Source organism: Lolium rigidum, chromosome 3 (assembly GCF_022539505.1).
Source record: "Lolium rigidum isolate FL_2022 chromosome 3, APGP_CSIRO_Lrig_0.1, whole genome shotgun sequence".
Classification (NCBI taxonomy): Eukaryota; Viridiplantae; Streptophyta; class Magnoliopsida; order Poales; family Poaceae; genus Lolium; species Lolium rigidum.
Genome location: NC_061510.1, coordinates 135841627 through 135863669, shown reverse-complemented (window position 1 = coordinate 135863669; position 22043 = coordinate 135841627). Strand labels below are relative to the sequence as shown.

Below are 22043 nucleotides of genomic sequence, written 5' to 3'. Positions count from 1 at the left end.
TGTATGCATTGAGGTTGGAAAAATTTGTCGTTTGGCTGGTAGTGGTAGAGGATGTACAAGGGTCACCCTGGAGAGTGTGGTGTCATGCTTGAAGTTGTGGCAGACTATGATATGTGTTGTTGGCATGATTTTTTGGCATGGCCGGATCGCACAATGACATCAATGTGCTCCAATGCTCACCAGTTTTTTGTAGACTTGATGTAGGCCATACCTCTGCGATCAACTATGAGATTGGCAACACATCCATCAAATGATATTACTTGGCTGATGGCATTTATCCTCCATGGCGACATTTGTGAAGACAATCGCCACCTCCTTTACTGAGAAGGTGTCCTGGTATTCACAGTGCCAGGAAGCTTCTAGAAAGGATGCCGACTGGGCATTTGGTGTGCTGCAAGCTCGTTTTTCTATTGTCAGATACCCTGCTCTAACCTGGTCTAATTCTAAGATGTGGCAGGTGGTGAAGGCTTGCGTGAACATGCACAACATGATCATCAAGAGTGAGCGCGTCGATCCAGAGGCTAAGAACATGACCATCGAGAGTCAGGGGCCTCTTGTTGAATTGATCACGAGGTGCCAATCGAGTTTGGAGCTTTCATCGCAATGCATCAAAAAATTCGTGATGAGCAAGTTCATGTCCAATTTTCGCGATGATCTGGTGGAGCGTTTGTGGGTGCGGAAAGGAAACACCACATGATGTATCTCTTGCACAAATGAATCGCTCACTTTTATTTATTTCAACCATTGTAATAAACTATTTGGTATGGTGTGTAAAACTATTGAAATTGTTTCCTTCAAGTTATTATAATAAATAATCTACTTTCTTTGAATTATGGAATATAGATTTTTTAAAATTAGGGGCTCAATTTAGGAGACGTAGGTGCGGGCGACCTTCCTCCAAACAGCGGCATTTCAGCCGTCGCCCCTGAAATAGCTCTTCCGACGCTGTTGTTCGACGATGTTTAGGGAGCATTGGTGGGATGCTCAAAGTGTTTGCTACTGTCTCTGCAAAACGGTTTAGCTAGGTTTAAACTCGCAACGGTGCTACGTTGTTATGATATACTCCTCCGATCATTTTTAAATGACTCAGATTTAGTATAAAATTGTACTAAAACTAAGTCAATTAAAATGGATTGGAGGAATATATTTCAATCCAAAAGTGGATGTTCTTTCCGGGGGACAAAAGTAGCATCTCGACCTGTGACAGGCAAAACAAGTCAAGCGTAGAATCAATGAGAGCGTGTGGGCAAACGTGTACTCTATGGCTGTCAAGACGGATTACAAACTTTACGGAAAAGGGGACCTCATCTTGCCTGATAAGCATACGCGGAGTGTCCATATCTGCCATTAATCCAGAACCCAACAATTTCATTTGTACAGTAAATCTTTCTCTTGCTAAAAGAGCAAAAGATTCTTGGATTGGGTGATGCACACCTTGACAGTTGACACTGTCCAGTAACCTACTACAAGCGGATGTCCGTGTGAGGTGTCCACTTCTACCGTGTCGCACGCGCCCTCGATCACGACTCAACAAAGAATACTGCGAAACATATTCTCGATAGGGTACTACGAAACATATCCAAGCAAAAATCCGTGCCGGCTGCACGACTTTTAGGCGTTGCCAGTGGCCCATTGTAGTTAGTGGTCACGTCCTGTACGATCCCTGATCGACTATCTAATCCGATGCGAAAAAAAAGCTCGCCGAAGCTTTCGGAAGAAACTATCGAATGCGCAGGCCCCACGTCAACCGCAAGCGAGTAAATTACATATAGGTACCACTTTTGGGGCAACGGTTACGAGTTGGTACCATCTTTAGTAATTTTAACAAATAAATGCAACTTCTGGGGCAGCTTGTAACAGATAGAGCAATTTTGGTGTTGACACCGAATTAACCATGCGGGCCCACTTGCTAGAACAAACGGCCGTCGGACAGTCGTTAGGTTTCCTATATTATTCTTCTTCCTCCTCTAGTTCTTTTCTCTTCCTTTTTTTTCGTGGCGTTGACCCGACCCGTGTGCTAGTCAGAGCAGCGGCTAGCTCGCCGGCGCCCACATCCCCCTATCCCCGAGCTCGCCTTGCGCCCACGGCCGTCCCCGGCAGGCGCTCGGATCCCGCGCCGCCGCGTCCGGGAGGCCATGCACCGCTTGCGGTATCTCCGCGCCGCCGCGTCCACCGTTGCATCCTCCCGGCGCGGTCATGTCGTCTCCGCCTCCATGGCGCCATGGCGGCGGGGATCGGTGCGAGAGCACCCGACCTGCATGCGGGCGCGATCGGCGCCGGCCGAACGCGGCAGCCGCGGCGAGTGGCGAGGTAGATGGTGGAGGGCAGGGGAGGCGGCTGCTGCCTGCTTACTTGGCGGCCGATGAGATGGACGTGCATCGGGCAAAGGTCGACGGAGACGGGCGCGTGGCCGCGTGGGCGACGTCGAGGTGGACGCGCACGAGCCAGATGGCATCGAGGCGCGCAGCCGGAGGTGTTGCAGGCGCGGCGCAACATGTCGCCGTGGTCGCCAGGACGCGGATGGCCGGACTTGAGTTGCGGCGGGGAGGTCGCGCAGGTGCCGGGCGACGCGGACGACGAGCTCGGGTGGGCGCTCGCTTGCCGCCGCTGCGATGCGCGCGTGGCTGCCCAGTGTTGCTGCTTGTCCATGGCGTCGGGCGACGCGGCGCACTCGGTGGACCTCGCCGAGCTGAACCGACGCCGAGCTGAACCGGTACCACGTCGGTGACATCCTGCGCGTCACCGGCTTCCAGTAAGGCCACAACATCCTGCATGGCTGCTGTCCATCGACTCCGTGTCCGACAAGATCGACGAGGCGGAGCTGGAGTGCGCCGTGGAAAGGGCGTCCACGTTGCTCCGCCCGGAGAGCGCTTCCATGGTGCAACGCCCGATCAAACCATCGGCCAAGCCATGCGACGCCAAGAGCAGTAGAGCACACAACAACATTCGAGCGCACATGCAGCGCGTACGGCTGGGCAGCAAGCTGCAGGCAACGCTGCGCGGCAGCAACGCCCGTGTCGTGCCCACTGGCCGTGTCATGCCGCTCGCCCGCGCCAGCTCCGCCTCAGGGACGGAGCCAGCAGGGGGCTGGCTGGGGCCATGGCCCCCCTCATGGTAATTTTTTTTTGTTAAAAAACCTTGGTTAGTCTATACATTTGACCTGCAAGTTGCGTAAATTTACATATATGGCCCCCTTCAATAAATTTTACATGCAATTGGCCCTCCTTGTGTTACTTTTCTGGCTCCGTCCCTGCTCCGCCTCGCCCGCCCCTGCGAGCACCGCTGCCCATCCATGGAGACGACGACAGCAGCTCCTGCTACCCGCGACGTGTCCTGTTCAACCCGTGCCCGCGCCCGTCACAGACCGCTGCCGCTCGCGCGGCCGTGTGCGTGCCCGTCCATTTCCTCGCGCGGCCGACCATGCAGCAGCATCACGCGCAAGCAGTAGTAGCCCCGACCGTCCGCGTTTGGCTTTGGCCTGCGCGACTGCGCCGCCCGTCTCCGCATCGACACCCTCAACATCACGAACTGCTTTCCCCTCGGCTGCGTCGCCTCGCTCGCGCCTAGCCCGCTCGCCGGCGTGCACGTGCGCAGCAGCAGCGGCTCGACCGGCGAGCGGCGCAGCGCCCGGCCAAGCGAGCGACAACCGCAGCAATGGCGATCGCCCGCGCGCGCACCTTGGCGGCGCTCCTCGCGTCATGCCTCTGCCGGGCTGCGCCGGCGGAGCGTGCTGCTCGTCCCTGCCCTTGCCCAAATGAGGGAAGTATTCTATGAACAGGGGATGAGCAGTCGCCTATACGTCTTTTAGACGAGCACGTTCGAACAGAATTAACTGAGAAGAGCGGAGGAGGGAGCAAGGCAGATGTAATTTACTTGCTGCTCTAACGGCTGGCCGACGGCGTTTGCTCTGACATGTGAGCCCGCACGGTTAAATTGGTGTCAACGCAAAAATTGAGCTATTTGTTGCTTGCTGCCCCAGAAGTGGTAGTTACTTGTTAAAATTACCAAAGATGGTACCAACTCGAAACCGTTGCCCCAAAAGTGGTATGTATATGTAATTTACTCACCGCAAGCGGCAGAGTCTTGTCTAATCGCCGGATAAAATGGCTACAAAATCCGCGCCCTAATCAACTGACTGAAAGCAACCTGCATCTGGACATCTCCCTCGATCGGGTTAATTAACCAAATCATCTACTCCGTAGGAGATTAATTAATCGGCAAGCTTATGGCGGGCAACATGGGTGATGCGCGGTCCTTCGTCACAGGCCGCTTTGTTTAGACCTCTCCGTCCCTGTGATCATTGACGAGGAGTTTAAAAAATGTGGCTGATTGAATTGTCTATCGACTAGCTAGAGGTAGAGGGAGCTGCAGTGGTGCTTAAAAAAAGGGAGGAGAGAAGATGAGGGAAGAGGAAAAGGTAGGTGCAGGTGAGATGTGCCACTGGACGGGGAGCCTAAAGTTGTGACGTCAGGGCACAACGTGGACACTTAATGATCCAATCCTAATTTCCAGAGGCGCCTGAACCAGGATATCCGATCGACTAGAGGCTTGATCTATTTTAAACAAAACACAAATGTATATGTTTTTTGTCCGTTTGGATTGAGTCGCTGACATATGAAACCATTGAAAAGGGCATTTGGTCGAACTTGTCCATTTAGGTTGAGGCCGCTCGCTCCTACACATTTTATGTTCAATAAAATATTTTAAATTAATAATAAATAACTTGCATAGTGAGAAAAATAAAATAAAAATGTAAAATAACCTAAACTAACTAAGGTTTGCGCCATTGGCAAGGTTGATGAATATCGAGGCCCCTAGGGAAAGTCCAGTATGGAGCCGGAGGAGGGTCATCCTTTGGCGCCGGTGTAGGTGCCACACAGGCGCCGGCTCTGGAGCGGGCACCAGCGTGCGTGGCCGCGACCAATGGCCTGACATGACCTTCATGCGCGAGCTCGTATTCCAGCAGCTGGATGGCAAGGCCATGCCTCTTGGAGAGCTTAGCTTGCTCTAGGCGATGGCCATCTCGATGGAATCCTCCTCGCTAAGCTCCGGTGGATGGAGAGCCTCCTCATGCTTGACCACCGGCAAGGTGCCCCGTCGTCGTTCTCGTGGTCATTGTGGACAAGAGGGTAGTCACAGCTTAGGTACCGGATGTCGCCTAGGTTGCCAGCTCGGCAGCATAGGTTGAACTCCCACGCGTCGAACGTATCCCAAGCGTAGGAGTCGAGCGCAAAGGCTCAAGCGTAGGAGTCGAGCGCAAAGGCTGGCTGGAGAATGGATTGCCAGCAGCGAATCTTGTCTCTCTCTTCGCGCCCATTTTGTGGCACCAGTGACACCGGCACCCGGCGAAAGTTCAGCAAGCAGGTTGACATCTGGCCAAGGCCTCAACGACCCCCTATCGTACATCTGCCGAGTGAAGTCGACGTGGATGTACCACCGGTCACTCCCCGGATGGCGGCCACACGAGGACCATGCCTTGTGGCCATTCTTGGTCTTCCTGGACGGCCAGGACTTGCCCATGACGCAGCATGTATTTTTGCAATATGTGGAGGTGTGGAATGTGCAGCAATTGCGTGGGAAAACTAGGTGCGGCCAAATACGTTATAAAGCGCAGGAGCGCACAAGGTAAAGGCGGACACCATCAATGCCGGCTCTAACCTTCGGGACATTGATGGAAGGCGGAAGGCCAACGCCACAAGTCAATTACCACCAATAGCGCTTAGAAAGCGAAACGGACGCAAGCGCCATCAGATGAACCCTAGGCTATGGAGGAAGGGCACGTCCACGGTCTGCGATGTTTCCATGTCGACGCATTTTGCTGATCAAATTTTATCTGCAAATAGATCAACAAATCGGTCTATCTGCATCGGGCCGCTGGACTTAAATTTCCATGTCCTATCGCACGGAACCATAAAAGACAGCCATGAACCGATTAGATCAGACCGAATATTCGTACGTGTTCCTCCTTGTCCTCCTTGTCATAGATTTCCATGTGTCTAGCTAGCAGTAGAACCCAATTAAATGAACAGAGGAGATTCTTGCATCCTTTTCCATCCTGGACCGCCCTCGCCGGGTTTTGATGCACGAAGCGAGCGCGTGGAAACGCCCGGGAAACTCGGCGCAGAGATACCGTTTGCGTCGAATGGAAAGCAAGCGATACCCGTGCGCTGTCTTTCTCTGTGCGTGTACTGTGCTGCGGAAGCAAGAAAACAAGCAAAATCCCGGCGCTGGCTCGTCGCCGTCGGCCGGCGGCGTGTATGTGAGCGACAAGCTTTCGCCTCACCCGGCGCGCGTCGATCCGGGGTTGGTCGGCAGGTGTTTGGTTCGAATCGATGTGCACGTTCCGTCTCGTTTTACCTGTCTCGGCCGTGAACGGCTTGCATACACGAGAGAGGCGGGGGGTGGGCGGAGGGTTTCCCAAAAGAAAGATAAGAGCAGCTCTCGCAGATACTGTAAATAGCAGCCGGCAACAATGAAAATGAGAGTAAAGGTTACCGAAAACATATTTGCAAGCTCAGTAACTCGTCGTGTATATCAGTATCTGTATTTGAAACTGAATAATTCGAAAACCTATGTTCTGGGGGAATTGAGAAGTGATCAAGCAATTCATCGTCACATTGATCGCAATTAAGTTCATGGATAAATCATACATACAGAAAATCAACCACAAATAGGGAAGAAAAACCTAATCCAGCCTACCTATTTTCTTGTCGAGCTCACCAAAACTAGGTCCATGCGAATTCTTTTCGAACTAGGTCACGGATACGGGATCAAATCGGCTCATGAAACCGAGCTAAAACTTTAAACCCATCAGATTTTTACTTTTTTGGCTCGTTTTATCGTATATGGTAGAGTTGCCCTAATCATGTATCTGTATGAACACCCAGCCTCTATTGGTACCTCTACGTGTCGAGCTCACCAAAACCGCCCGCTATGACGACGACGTGGTCCGGGGATATATGATTGGATCCATGATCCAAACCCATCGCTCGCGGCGACCCGCGTGGGGCCGAATCCATCCATCCATGTCCATGTGAGACCTTCTCATCCTCTGCTAGATTTCGGAAGTTGTCCATGAATTGATCAGCACCGGTACCACCGTACCCGTACTAGCAGTAATCTCTCGTCACGTCTTGGTTGCGCCAAGAAAGGCCTAACCAAGCGACTGATTAACAAGTGTAAAGCGGCACACCAAAGGAGAGAGAGAGAGATAGACAAAGCATCAATCAATTCACATAATGAGATGTCAAGCTCAGGAAATTAATGGCGGTACATGTACATACACAAAACCAGCGCTAGGCTGGCTCATCCCAAATTAATCAAATCCATGAATGGATCCCCAAAGTCATTTCAGGTTGCAGACCACCTAATCTACTCTACTAAACGCAATCAGAGTACTGGTACTAGTGGTATGTAGTATGTACACGGATCGATCAAGATGCTATGAACCTAGGACTAGTAGTAGCAAATTAATTAATCAACACAAATTAAGCAGGCCTAGCTAATCCCTGGAGGTCTGGACGGATGCTAACCTGATCCGGCCCCAGAATCCTCCGGGAAACAAGAAGATGAGGATGATCTGGTCTGATCTGATGATCGATGATGCATCAGCAAACCACCACTAGCACCAGCATCACACGCAGGTTAAATATAATCAAATTAACAGTAATTAATCAATCAGCGGGGCGCGCGCAGGAACCGGGCGAATCGGTAGGTGCGCGCGGCGGCTCCGGCCGGCTTTCAGTACTTCCAGATGTCGGCGAGGTTGAGGGCGGGGTACTCGTCGGCGTCCAGCTGGTCAAGGAACTCCTGGTGCTGCTGCGACACCGCCGACGAGATCTCCGCGTTCGGGTCCGTGCTCAGCCCCGTGTCGCGGGACGGGCTCAGCGCCGACGTCTGCCCCGACACCTGCTCCGCCTTGCAGTAGCGCCGGATCGCCGGCGACTGGTCGCCAGAGCTCGCTGCCGGCAGTGAGAAGTACGGGCTCGAGTACATCGCCATCTGCGCCTCCTGCTGCTGCTGCTGGTACTGGTGGTACTGGTAGTGCTGCGGCTGCACGGGCGCCTCCGTCTTGACCTGGAGCTGGTAGCCCATGCCGGGCCCGGAATGGGCGGCGCCGTCGTAGGCGGACACGGGGCCCTTGAAGTCGACCACTTCGTCGAGGTCCACGCCCAAGGAAGGGTCCACGAGCGGCGGCAGCTCGCCGGAGGGGTCGAGGAAGTCGCTGATGAAGCCGAACGAGCCGGCCCGCTCGATGCCCGCCTCCCCCGCGGCCGCCATTGCCCCGGACCCGGACGTGGTCGCCGCGGCCGTGAGCTCCTTGTTGAACACCTTGGACACCGCCCACTCGTCCTGCACAACAACAACAAGAACAACGCGTCAGGCAATCAAACACGATCTAGCCCAGAATTAAAGCGCGAATTTAACCGGAAAAACGTGCGCGAATCAGTTGAGGCCGCACCTTTGCGGAGCGCGGGAGCGGGTGCGGGAGCCTGCCCTCGAGCCGGAACTCGTGCATGACCCATCCGGTCTTGGTGCCGCGGGGCGCGCGCCCCCGGTAGAAGACGAGCGTCTTCTTCATGCCGACGAGGGCGCCGCGGCCGGTGCCGCGGAAGATCTCCTTGTCCTTGCCGGTGGCCTTCCAGTAGCCGCTCTCGGTGGCGCGGTTGGTTCTCGTCCCCGTCGGGTACTTGCGATCCTTGTGGCAGAAGAAGTACCACTCCTTCTCCCCCATCTTGGCCCTGCCTGTCAAGATCGAAACCACCGCGTGAGCTCCAAGATTCTCCTCGCCGGCGGGAATCCGGACCAAGAGAGGGGGAAAAAAGGTTAATTTGGATGCGCGCGGAAGTTGATAGGAGTACCTGGGAGGTGCCAGGGCTCGCACTTGTTGAGGTCGACCTCGCCGATGACGCCGGAGCAGAAGCGGTGGTCGAGCGCCTTGGGGGTGAGGTAGTGCGAGATGATCTCCTCGTCGGTGGGGTGGAACCGGAACCCCGGGGGAAGGTCCAGCGCCGCCGCCGCGTCCTCCACCTCCGCCTGGTTTATCACCGACACCTCAGACATCTCCGCAAGCTAGCTGCAGCACACGAAGCCGGGCACCACCGCCGCCGCCGCAAACTAGCTAGAACACGCGCGTTTAGGAACAATGAAATGGGAATGGGGGAGGAACCGAGGGGCGGAGGCTTATATAGGCGGCTGCGGAGGCACACTGGCGGTGGCGGTGACGGAGGAACCAGCTCCTCTAACGTGGAGTAGCAAAGTCAGTGAAAATAGTGTGGGAAAGTCAGAGCATAGTAGCAATAAGTACCTTATTTTGTGATGCAATTAATTACTGTAGATAATTACTGTAGCTACAAAAGTTTGAACTAAATTTTATTACACCTTAATTTTACCTGTATGAAGTTAATCTCAATGCATAATATAAATTTGTATTATGTAGAATAATTTGAGTCGTTTTGGTCCAAAATCATAAATTAGGAAGAAGAGAAGTCAGGCTACTGTAGCTTACCTGACTTTGCAGCTAAACGTTAGAGGATCCCGTCCCGGTGACGGAGAGCCGTGTGGAGGCGGCTTGCGGGCGACGCCTCCCGCCCGGCTTGAATCACTTCTTACCGCGAAGCTGTGGCCTGTAAGCAAACTCTAATTACCTGTCCTAACCCTAATGGCTGCTGGTAAAAAAAATCTTCACATTCACTCACCTATTCTCGTTCACATCCGTCGGGAAAAAACTCTCTCTCCCACCACAGGATGACACTATTTTCTTCTCCCCCACCGGCCGTTGCCTAGCTGCGTCCTGTGGAGAATATTCACGGCTAACGCGGCCACGATGCCTTGGACTTGTCACTTGTTAATTCCTTTTCTTCTCCCTTAAAATATCAACAACAGTACTGCTAAATTCGTAGTATAAGCATTGAGTATTGATTTCTTACTCATCCATTACTCTGACTTTGATAACAGCCAGCCTTGATGATGGCCCTTGTGGCCTTAGAGCATCTCCACTCGTCCCCCGAACAGGCCCCCGACGAGCGTTTTTTCCATCCGGACGGCGTAATTCGGCCCAGTCGCGCCCCCGGTTCCTCGTTTTCGTCCGGATTTGGGCCTAAATCCATCCGGCGATCCCACGCCATCCCCGGCCCCCGGGAGCGCTCGGGGACTCGGACGAAACGCAAGCGCGCGAAACGGCGAGGCAACTTCCCGCGCATCCGGTGGCCCCAACTTGTCGGCGAGAGAAACCGATCGTCGTCCTCATCGCATCGTCTTCCGCGCGCTGTAAAAGCCTGCCGCCGGTCCGCATTCGCCGGCCACGCGGCGAGTTAATGTCGTCGTCTTCCGCGCACGCATCGTCTTCCGCGCGCACTAAAGGCTGCCGCCGGTCGGCTCGCCGCGGACGCGTCGCATTCCACGCGGCATTTAATCCCCGCGCCGGCCACGCCTATATACGCCGGTCCGATCACCGCGAGGCGTACCCCGTGCTCCACTCTCCCTCCACTCTCCCTCTACTCCCAAGATGGCGTTCTACGACGACGACGGCGCGCAGCCAACAACGGCTTCCCCGCCGGTCGCTCCACGCGTGGGAGGGGCACCTCCTCCACCGGGCGGGGTACCCCCGCCCGCCGGACACGAGGCCTCCCGGAGGCGGCTGGCGGCTAAGTGCTGGCGGCGTTCCAATCCCGCCGCCGCCGCGGGGCCATGCCCTCGACGTCGCCATCGAGGAGGCGAGGATGACGATGACCGACGAGGAGCGCGCCGACCCGCGCCACCACCCCGACAACTACACGCGGTGGAACTCCTACTTCCTCCGGCGGTGGGAGCGGGAGCCGGCGGCCTACGACGGCCCGCCGCCTCCGCTCGCGCGCAACAACGCCGCGGGCCGCCGACGGTGGTGGAGCGCGCCGGAAAGGACGTTGGCGAACGTCCTCGCGCACATCGAGGGCGGCAACTTCCCGGTGCTCACGATGCCCCTCTATCGGCATCGAGGGCACCGGCGAGCCGCCGTCGGGGAAGCGTCCGGCAGCCACGGCGCATGGCTGCCGGCTCGTCGTCTTCCGGATCGGCGTCAAGGTCATCCTTGGCGCCGGTGAAGAGGGAGGAGGCGACGTCGCCTTCGACGCCGGTGCGCGTCAAGAAGGAGCCGGCGTCTCCGCCGGCGACCGAGGGCGCAGCAGCGGCGCCCTCGTCATCCGAGAACAGCCTTCCGCGCCGCGAGCGGCCGGAAGAAGACGAAGAAAGAGGCCGCCGCAAGCCAGCTCGCCGAGGAGGAGGCGAAGCGCGCGGAGGACGCCGCGATGGCGGAGGCGATCGCCGGGTCGCCGCACGACATGGAGGAGGAGAAGCGCGCGGACGACGCCGCCTCGGACTCGGGCGAGGCGCGGCCGGGAGCGCGAGGAGGCGGAGCAACGGCGGCGGCTGCCGGACCCGGCCGCCGCACGCCAACTCGCCGCCCGCGCCGCTCCAACCGCCAACGACGATCTCGCGCGGTACCGCCGTCCTGCGACACCTCCATCCGGCGTCGCTGTCCCCGTCGTCGACCTCGAGTCCTCCGACGACGACGCGGTACAAGCCGTCCCCGGGGTGGGGAGACGCCGGCCAGGGCAGCGGCAGCCAGAGCCGCGCAGCCGAAGGCCAACGACGACGGCTCCGACGACGACGGCGGCGACTACACGGTGTTCTACCGCCATTTCGGCATGTAGAGCGCCGTGTTTTAAAATTAGCGTTTGCATTCCCTAGCCGAATTCGAAATATAGTCGATTCGGCCTCTATGTATGAACTCCTCCCGCAATGTAATAAATATCATTAAATTTAGTCTATATTCACCCGTTTTTAGCCGTAGTTTGTCAAGTTTCCGTTTTTTAAATTCGCATCGTCGACTTCGCCTGGGCACGCGGCTGGGAAACTACTACTCCCCACGCCAAATCTTCCTCCAATCCGGACGAAAATTTCGCCGGATTTGGGCGTGGGGAGCGCCAACGAGTGGGGATGCTCTTATCCCCACATGTAGCGAGGGAGAAGCATTCAAACTCATCGCTACCCAATTGATAGGGCAAAACCATTAGAGCATTTTCAAGTGGCGTGATCCAAATGAACCAAGCGGCGACCCATTTCTAGCCAAAATTTGGGCTGGGAAAGTGGTTGCACGGACAGCGCGTGTTTCACTTTTGACATCCATGGGTTCAGCCACAGTCAAAGGCGGAGGTAGGATTGAACTATCAAGGGGGCAAATCAAGGTAAATTTTGTTTAGGGGGGGCCGGCTGAGCTATTTTCTATTGATTAGACCCTATAATCATCACTAAACCAAACAATTTTGCTTAGTGCAGGTTGGCATAGGGGAGGCCGGGGCCCCTGCTGGCCCCCCTAGCTCCGCCATACCCACTCTTTCGCCAATTCCTCACGAAATTTGTTGGCGCTGTGCCCCCCTCCCGTCGCCGACGCAAGGCCAAGGCTCCAATCAAGTTGAAGAAGGAGTTGACGCCTACGTAGCGTGCAAATGAGACAAATGGGAGAGTTAGTCGATGACCTCGTGAAGGCAAGGGTCCTTGAAGTAGAAGGTACAAGGGCAACAAAGGAAAAGGCCGATCTCATCTTACCCCCTCAGGCTAAGGCCAACACTGACGCCCTCGCCTCCTAGGCAGCCGCCCATGCCGTTGCAATGATCAAACACAAGGACCTCGATGCTGCCGTGGGCTAGGTCCCAGCAGGGATCGTCGTCACCGGCTTCTCTTCCACAAGCTCGATATCCTTCGCGTGCGCACGGCCTCTCTTCAATCCAAAACAATAGCGACAACGGCTTGAATAACGGTTAGCCAATGTCCAATTTGCAGAGCCGAGCAAAAAGAAGGGACATATTGGCGGAAGGTTACCAAGTGCTTTCATGAGCGCAAGAAGTTCCACACCTACCAAATTCATAGTGATCGAGGCCAAGTCTCAATTAAAAAGAGATGGGCATTTTATCTAATCGGAGTGCAACAAATTTTGATGTGAATACAAGCATGTTTGGGCGGCCTGTGAGCGACATTGACGTTGCAGACATGATAAAACCTTGGTCATTTCAAATATGCCAATTTATTGCATATATGTGAGTGTATCTAATGGATTTCGTACGTGTAGGTGCCACAAGCTTTGGACTACTTCAAGGAGCAACATGAAAACAACCATCCACCTTGTGGCACGGTTGGATGGAGATCAAGAAATGTCGCAAGAGGCAACTATGATATGCTACATACAAAAAGGCATGTGTGTGACAATGAATCATTGGTCATTGATTCCGAAGAGAAATTTCCAAGCACGGATGTCCCAAGCAATGGTGTCCGTGCATCTTAGCCAAGGAGCCCCAAGGCCTCGAAGCAATATCTCATGTGTGATACCTCTCCAGTTGCATTGCATGTGATATTAAAGGGGTCGGTGGATGAGAAGGAGGATGCAAATGACAAGATATATGAGAAGCGATGCCGGGAGAAAAAAGGCCAGGTGTGCTAGCTTCATTGACCTTCAAAGGAGAGCTTTTAAACTAAAAGAGAGCAATGCTCGGTCAAAGGCTATTGAGGACGAGTCCACCTTGCTCGCCGAGGAAACCGGATCATGCCGTGGACTTGACCGTAAAGATGATGCGTGATCTTACATATCTATCTAAGTTTGTGTATTCCGTTTGTGTCCTTTTGCTCTTTGGTCTTTTCTGACGTATATATCTAAGTTTGTGTACTATAACGCGTGAACTATGTGATTCCCTAATTAATGGTATTTTATTAGCTATTAAATTCATCGTTTAATGCCATTTTCTTTCATATGTTGGCCAATTGGGTGAAATGGAGAAAATTGGGCGTGAAACAAATGGATCGATCTGAACGCTGGATTTACCCTACCTAAATGAACTAGGCAAGAACCGGCGGCGTGGACATGTCAGCTTGCCGATACAAATATGTCAAAACAGATATATTTGAAGTTTAAAAAGGATCGAACACTAAAGACGCCTCTCTGGAAGAGTTTCTTTCGATCGGAGGGTAATTACTAATAAGAGGTCGATATGGCAGCTGTTTGTAACTCTCACATGATATCGCCATGTGGTTGCGATGTTCCCTTCTGTTTTTCTCGGGCCGCATCTTTTTCCCTTCGAGACTTTCTAGTTCGTGCCATCGATCGAGCTCGCGACTGCGACAATTTTCTGCAAAGATACCGCGGGCTTTGCTGCGGCCGAACAAAAAGCAACGGAAATTAGACAGTTCGGGCAGGATTTTCCCTTTCAGAAGTGAACACGCTGGGTGCCACCAACGGGGAGCGGTCCCAAAGTTCATTGTCTTCCACTCATCGATCGAGTATAAATCTCCTGCTTTTAAAGGTAGGAGAAATGGCGACGTGCTTCTGTGCAGGCCTAGTTCCACTATCAAAAGTAGAGAAGCCGTGATTTTTTGTGTGTTGGCTTGCAGGGCTGTGATGTTTCGTCCGGCCTCATCGTGTGACGGTGGTGAGAATTCTTCCGTTTAGCATTTTCATTGATTTTTTTTTGCTTGCATATTTGGCATTGGTTACATCAAAGGAGTTGGCCCAGCGTGAACGGCTCTGAAAGGATAACCGTCGCTATGGAATATGATTGGGTCGTACTTATAGAAAAGTAGTTTCAAGTCAAGCTTTGGAATATACTAAGGTGGTTCAAACTTGAAAACTATCCGTTCTCTTATTGCCCTTCGTTAAAAAAAAATATTACTCCGTTCCAAAACGTAACACTTTCTGAAATGCTAAATTAGCATTCTAAAAAGGCTTATTATATTTCAGGATGGGAGCGATACTATTGAATTTATTATAGCCGTCCACCCGTCCCTGTGAAACTTCCCAAGACTTTGCAAATTACTACTTTCCCATTATCATAAGTTAATTTAGTTTCAAGCAATGAGACACTTCATCATCACTCGTGATAAATAATCACCTGAGTGAACCGTCAAGCTCTTTCAAATAGTTTATGTCATTGATAACTTAACTTATTTCTTAATTATTGCGATTATCTTGACCCGAAGCCAAGAGAATCTCACTAGTGGACTATGCTAATACGGGAGCCTATGAGTACTATAACCACATTGCTGATTGAAAATAGAGATCTCTGTTATCATTCTCCGATAGCTGCAGCATACCTTCCTCCCTGCCAGTGGTTTCAAAACATTCTTCTAGAGCACACATATTTACCTATGCTAAACCTCTAAGGTTTATTTAGTTATAAGTTTGAAACTCTAGAAATACAGGCACTGGCTCTGCTCTGTGTGTAGGACGGGACATAGCTACTTCCTCCGTTCATTAATATAAGAGGATTTAACAAGCTAAATTATCTTGCAAAATAATTATATTGTTGATGGAGAGGGACTAGTAAGCATCAAATTCTTAGAGCATGCACAACGGTGCGATATGGGATAACTTATTTTGAACCAAGAATTATCCACAAACTGACTTATCGATTGTGGAGGAAATAAGCTTCAATAGTGAAGCTCTCTAAAACGGTTTCCATGTTTTCTTAGGATTATGGATTATGGGGTTATTTTCTGTCTAAACTCTTCAAAGTCTACAATGCCCTCGAGTTTCAAATGTGCATTAATTAATAGATAATATCATATTGTGCTCCATCTGTTTCTGAATACATTAATATAAGTTTTGGACTTTTTAGCTCTTTATATCGTGTTGTGAAAAGTTAAGAGTATTTTTTTCCATTCGATTGATGCACATATCTTAACTAACTCTTTATATCGTGTCGTAAGAAGTTAAGAGTATTTTTTCCATTCGATTGCACATAACTATATTTGTTAACAAGTAATCACCAAAGTCATACCGAGTGAAAACAACGGATACAAAGCTTAACTCACAAAATGCAAATACATTTAGTATGTCACGGATTCTATTACTATATGTCATTCCTATTGGTTCAAAATATTCCAAGTGACCATCTCTAAATATTTGCATCCAAAGTCTACGGAAACCTGCCCCGCCGTAGGTTGCAGAAATGACCAAATATGGACTGAGTACCCTTGAGAACAACCTGCAAAAAAGGAAAACTCTTTTCTTCTTGAGAAGCACATGGTTGCGGAAGTCCCATATAGACCAACATAAAACAAAAAATCATGAGGCTTTAGTTTTTTACAATCCCATTTCAACCAATTTTCGAGCATATTAATCATTTTAGATGGAGGTCCTAGGTTACTTTTCTTTGGTGATAGCCATTGTCAAAGTTTGATCTTCGCAGGGCGTAATGTACGTTCGTCAATGGTGAGTCCATTTATGGCATCCGCTTGCTACCTTGTTTACGGCATCAAGGGTAGATCGTGCGTCGAGAAGGGAATATTGTGGGAGTCACTGATCTTCGGAGTAGACCGGCACCAGTCGCAACATGGCATTGGTGCTTAGCTCTAGACATGCTCTTTTTTTTTTGCTTTGTAGTTGTCTTGTCAGTGTTGGCTGTGTTGCGTGGATTTCGAACTGCACTCATTGTTTGCAACGAAGTGTAGTCGTCTTATACTTAAAGTTTAGCCTTAATTCCATATAAAAATATGATAAATCTTGGCGTACTCTTGATTCTTTTGTCTATCGGCTTCCATTATTCCTTTCGCAAATATCTCATAAATAATAAGTGCATCAAAGTAATTGCTATGTTCTTGGTATTACTATATAAATTTCGTAGAATATTTGATTGAAAATATGGAAAATTGTCACTAAAAGTTACCCAAGTGATTAGTGAATGTGACAGTGATTGTCTTGGGCCGAAACAATTGAATTCGTACAATGCACCACCTCCGTTTTGATGATAAGGCCCCACCCGTATGCTAAGACGAATTTTGATCGAAAAAATTGAGTAACACAATCTTGATTAGTTTGTACTAGTATGTTATTAGTACAGCTACATTTGTATTAAAAAATATTTTCTAATGATGCTAATTTTCTGCCAATAATTTTTTATATGCTTAAAGTAATATTTAGTCAAATAAAAAGTGAAAAAATTATTAGAATGAAGGGAGCACTATAACCTATAAAGTCTAAAAAAGTCGTTACAAAAAAAGTGTGGCTAAAATGGATTCCCTGAAAGCAAGGGCCCTATCGAAGAAACGGTGACGAATTGGTCTTGTTTTCCAGGCGGCGCCAGATGGCAAACGGAGAACTCCGGTGCAGCTGTAAGAATCGTGAGTGACGTGATTCCATCGGGCAGCTCGATCGTGTTATTTCAGCTTCGTTCTGACTTCTGACCCAGGTAGCTGATGTTCGTTTACCGATTGGATAGCTTTGCTTGCTCTGTTTAGCAGTTACCACCGCAGTGATTTAGCCTGAACAGTTCAACCACAAACTCTCCTGCCCCCAGTGTCGCCTCAGGCGTGAATCACGTGTCGCAATGGGGCGAGCTGATAAGCTCTAGCGTAACTATAAATAAATATCAGTGCCGGAGCAGTGACCGTGTGCGAGGCTTCTTGTTCTTTCCTTTACTTTCACCGCAGGATAGATAAGTGTTCCGATACGGCGTCCTACATTTGATTGGTTTTGACCGAGCCCTTGCTAACAGTTCCAGGTCCGTACATGTGTTTAGCGATACTCCTCCAACTTATGTTCTTCTTTGGCGGTGACAGAGTCACAGAGATGTGTAGATTTTCTTGTATGGAGGATGCTGGATGCATGAAGTCGTACTTGTGTTTAGCTATACTCTCTTCTAGAGATGGCAATGGATATCTATGATCCGCGTATCTATTAGATACTCCCTCCGGGGATATTCACTTTGGCTCATAGGAGCATTTGCTCCTATTATGTGAATCAACATTTCAAAGTGTCAAAAAATTCTAAAATAAAATTTTACATGTACATCTACACATTTTATGTTGGTATACAAGTTTTCAAAAAAAACTAAAAAAATTTGTTGCTCCGGTAAAAAAGACAAATTTTGATGCTATAACATGACTACGTAAAGGACATTTTTTGTCTTTTTTGTACACGCCACATAAAATATTGTTTCGCCACGAAAACTTGTGCACTAACATAAAATGTCATGATGTACACCAAAAAAATTATATCAGAATTTTTTGCCATTTTTAAAATTATTTTGTATAATGGGAGCATTTGCTCCTATGAGCCAAAACGCCTCCTCCCTCCCTCCGTTCCTTCTCTATAGTGTCTATAGATTTTTGGTACGGAAATTAGCGCAAGAGTATTTTTTACACAAGGTTCATGGCTGAATGATTTGAGATCTGACTAAAATTAGGGAAATCAATAACTTCCTAACTTACCGTAACAAATCTCACAAATCTGTCATATATGTGCAGCTAGGTTTAGTTAAGGAAAGAAAAACATTGCTTCCTAAATCTAAGCAATCTTTGGGGCCATGCATTAGGAATCTCAATTAATTGTTTCCTATTTTGTATGATTTTTCACGCATGTCGTGTGGGAGTTGACCGGTGGAGGGGGTAATTAAAAAAAGCCAAGCTACAGTCCTATACTGTGAAATAAATGCCAAAAATCTATAGGCACTATAGAAAGGAACGGAGGGAGTAAAAAACTACTACCTTTATCTTTAAAAGGATGTTAAAGATTTATTTAAATTTATATGTATCTAGATATTTTTAGTGTATAAATATTTTTAAATTTGGATAAACCTTCGTCATCTTTTTATGAATGGAGTATTAAAAGTGCAATTATGGAACAAAAATTGCTTATAAATGTGTAAATGGAAAAAATATCATACCCATCAGGTTGAGTGGGTCCGGGTATGATATCGTAGAACACATACACATACCTATTTAGCCATTCAAAATTTGAGAAGTGGGCCACCATAATATTCTGACGTACTTAGTTTCCTCCACGTCTGAGCATAGACAGCCCGGCCCGGACGGCCCGGCCCGAAAATTCCGGGCCGGGTCGGGCTTGCACTTCGGGCCGGGCTCAGGCCTGAAATCTGAGCCCGAACGTCGGGCCGGGCCGAGCTTGGGCCATCATTTTTTTCTCATTTTAGTATGGTCGGGCCGGGCTTCTCAGGCCGGGCCGGGATTTTTGCTTGTTCGGGCCGGGTTCAGGCTTAAATTATAGGCCCAACGGTCGGGTCGGGCCGGGCTCGGGCCTGAATTTTTACCCGCGGGCTTTTTTAAGCCCGGCCGGGCCCGAACTTTGCCTAGGTGTAGTTTCCTCCCATGTCATATATTCATGTACTTAGGCGAAACCTCAAGCTTCTCGGCCTTAAAATCGTTGGTAGATTAGTTAGGAGTATGCTCTTATTTAGGTTCGCTTCACCTCCTGTCACGTTAGTGTCGCCATCCATACCATTCTTACGAGATCATATCACGATGTGTTGCTATTAATGGGCTTGTGTTGTTTGTTGTTGTTTATGAGAATGTGTTCTGTTTATAATATTCATAATTATGTGTTGATGTTTATAATGTGTTTTCTTTATAAATTATAGTTTCATGTCGTTATTTATGACTATTTTTTGGTCAATTTGATGTGTTCTGAAAGACGATATTTTTATCCATGAATACCCATTTATCCCGTCGACTGACGAGTATAAGAATAACTTGTACTTGTTGATGGGTATGGGGTGGTAGATCCATACCTATACCCTATGGGTGCGATCCCTATTTTATGTGTATTATCTGTATATATAGTTTTGAAATCACACAATGACATTCAAAGGTTTAGATGTAGTTGGTGTTTCTGCTATGTTAAAGTATAGATATAATATTTTATTATAAAACGTTATAATTTTTTATATTTTGCATGCTATTGAAATGGTGGCATGTCGGATCGTTTTTTGTTCTCTTTTTTTATCCTTTAGAGCAGTGCGAGCCTATAGTTTGGGAAGCAAGTTGGTCTATGTATTTTTTGAGTAAATATATATTAAAATTACCATCTTTATTGTATATCCAATTTTTGAAAGTATATTAGTATCATGTCATATTTATATTTAATATTGTGGATACTGATGTTATTTCTAATATTTTTTTGCAAACTTTGCAAATATTCACTTTGAGTAAACTTGAAGCAAATAAAAACGGAAGGAATAATAGACTACATGATCTTCACTTGCTGTGTACTTTTTCATATCCCGCTGGTTGATTTACGAAGATGCCGGTATCTTATTCGCCTTTTCCAAAAAAAAAATCATGCGTATAATTTTAAAATGGGGGAAGAGACACGCTCAAAACAAATGGGAGAATGGTATCAAGTGGCAACAATTGGTGGTGCCGTTCCGTTCCGTTTGGCTCCAAGTGGGTCCACTCCCACACCGGCGGCGACCTTCACGGCGGCGTCTCGGAGTTGTTGGCAACGTGTGCTTGTCGATCTTTCAGGTCGGCGGTTTGGTCTTCTCGCCGTTCTTCAGATCTGTTGAGATCTGTTTCTCAACGTGTCACTGACGTTTGTTGTTGTCCACGACGACGCTGGGGGCCGGGGCGAGGTGGTTCTTCTAGAGCGAAGATGTTGGTCCGGAGGTGGTGGTTATGTCGTTCTTCTCCGACTTCGTCGATGGGAGGCGGCGTATCTTGGTCCAAGACAGCACGGGGACGTCCCCGGTCGACGTGCCACAGCGACATGTGCCTCGCCGCTTGCGGCGAGCCACATTCATCGACTCACAAAGCCTCGTTGGCGATGGTGCTTTTTTGGATCTTGCAACGGTTGAGGCTTGGCGTCTCTTCTTGCGTTCGTCTCGGCGGCGTTGGAATTGGACGGCGGCCGCTGGCTACGGTGGTTGCAGGAAACCCTAAAGATCGCTTTGTATTTCTCGATCTTTTAGGTTTTTATCTGCAAATTCAGGATAATCATTTTATCCCGATTTGTCTTTTAGTTTCCACATGTGTTGCTTCATGTAACTTGGTGTTCAATTAATGAAATATGTGGTTGCTCTCAAAAAAATGGTGGATACGTCTTTGCTGCGCGGAAAAGGAGCGGCTGGCAGTTGTGGCGGTGCAGACGTGCAGTGCGGCGCGTCTGGAGTCTGGACGATATGGCGTCACGCTGAGCTACCGACCCCACCCTCAAGTGGAGACGGCAGAGGATAAGCTAGAGATACCGATACGGATACGCGGGCGGCCGGGAAGGGAGTAGTCGGTGGTGAGACGCGCTGGCGTCACCGACCGGCACGGACCCGCTTTTGGACTTGAGACTCGTCCGTCGCTCGTGGGACACAGCCATCCCCGGCCGGTCCGACCGCGCCGTGACAGCGAGCGCCGCGGGGCCGCTCAGACGTCAGCTCACCGCGACGGCGGATGTGCCGTTTCAGCCGTGCCGTGCGCCACGCTCTGCACCTCACGTACCCACGATATCCGCCGGCGCGCGTTTGTAACTCTTTTTTCTTTACCGTTACTACCTTCATTTCAAAGTATCCCAACTTAGTTAATAATATAGATCAGCCTCGTTCAGTACAAGTTTTATTGAAGGCATCGGGAAATGCTTTGTTATATCCTCTGGATTCGGTATATTTGACGCAGGAAGCTAATGTATTTCGTTGAAATTCTAGTAAAAGTGACATATTTTCGGTGGGCTCTACGTACAATGTTTTAATCCAACCTGATGTTCCTGCTGATGATAATAAGAAAAAATTAGAAGACGATAATCCCTCTTAAAGCTAAAGTGTTTGCATGATATCATCGTCGATAGGAATAATTCTTATGAAAAATACACTTGCAAAACATAATTAGCAGGAAAGTAAAACATGTGTGTTTTATCATCATGATGAAACTATAAAGCACTTTTTGTTGCGAATATATTCGACGACTGGATTAATGATGCAGATCCTAGGTTTAAGCTACTTATTAGGGTGTGAGCGATTGCCGTACTTAAGTAACTTTGATACTCCATGCTTGTTTTACACCAATTTATATATGTTTTTCTCATGCTTCGTTGCACTTTTATACATTTTCCGGCACTAACCTATTAACAAGATGCCACAGTGTCAGTTCCCCGTTTTCTGATGTTTTGTATTTCAGAAAAGTTGTACAAGAAATATTCTTGGAATTGGACGAAACAAAAGCCAAATTCAATATTTTACCGTAACGAAGATGAAGTCCGAAGGGGAGTCGAAGAAAGGCAACATGGCGACCAGACCACA

General features: G+C 49.5%; 1 protein-coding gene across 1 annotated transcript; it reads right to left on the bottom strand.

The window, feature by feature from the left end:
* Positions 1-7211: 7211 nt before the first annotated feature.
* LOC124698262 (NAC domain-containing protein 87-like) lies at positions 7212-9125 on the bottom strand. Its single transcript, XM_047230766.1, has 3 exons — positions 8862-9125; positions 8462-8745; positions 7212-8352 (listed from the first exon to the last, which is right to left on the bottom strand). Exons 1-3 carry the CDS (start codon positions 9061-9063, stop codon positions 7741-7743), a joined length of 1098 nt encoding a protein of 365 aa, XP_047086722.1. The 5' UTR covers positions 9064-9125; the 3' UTR covers positions 7212-7740.
* Positions 9126-22043: the final 12918 nt, after the last annotated feature.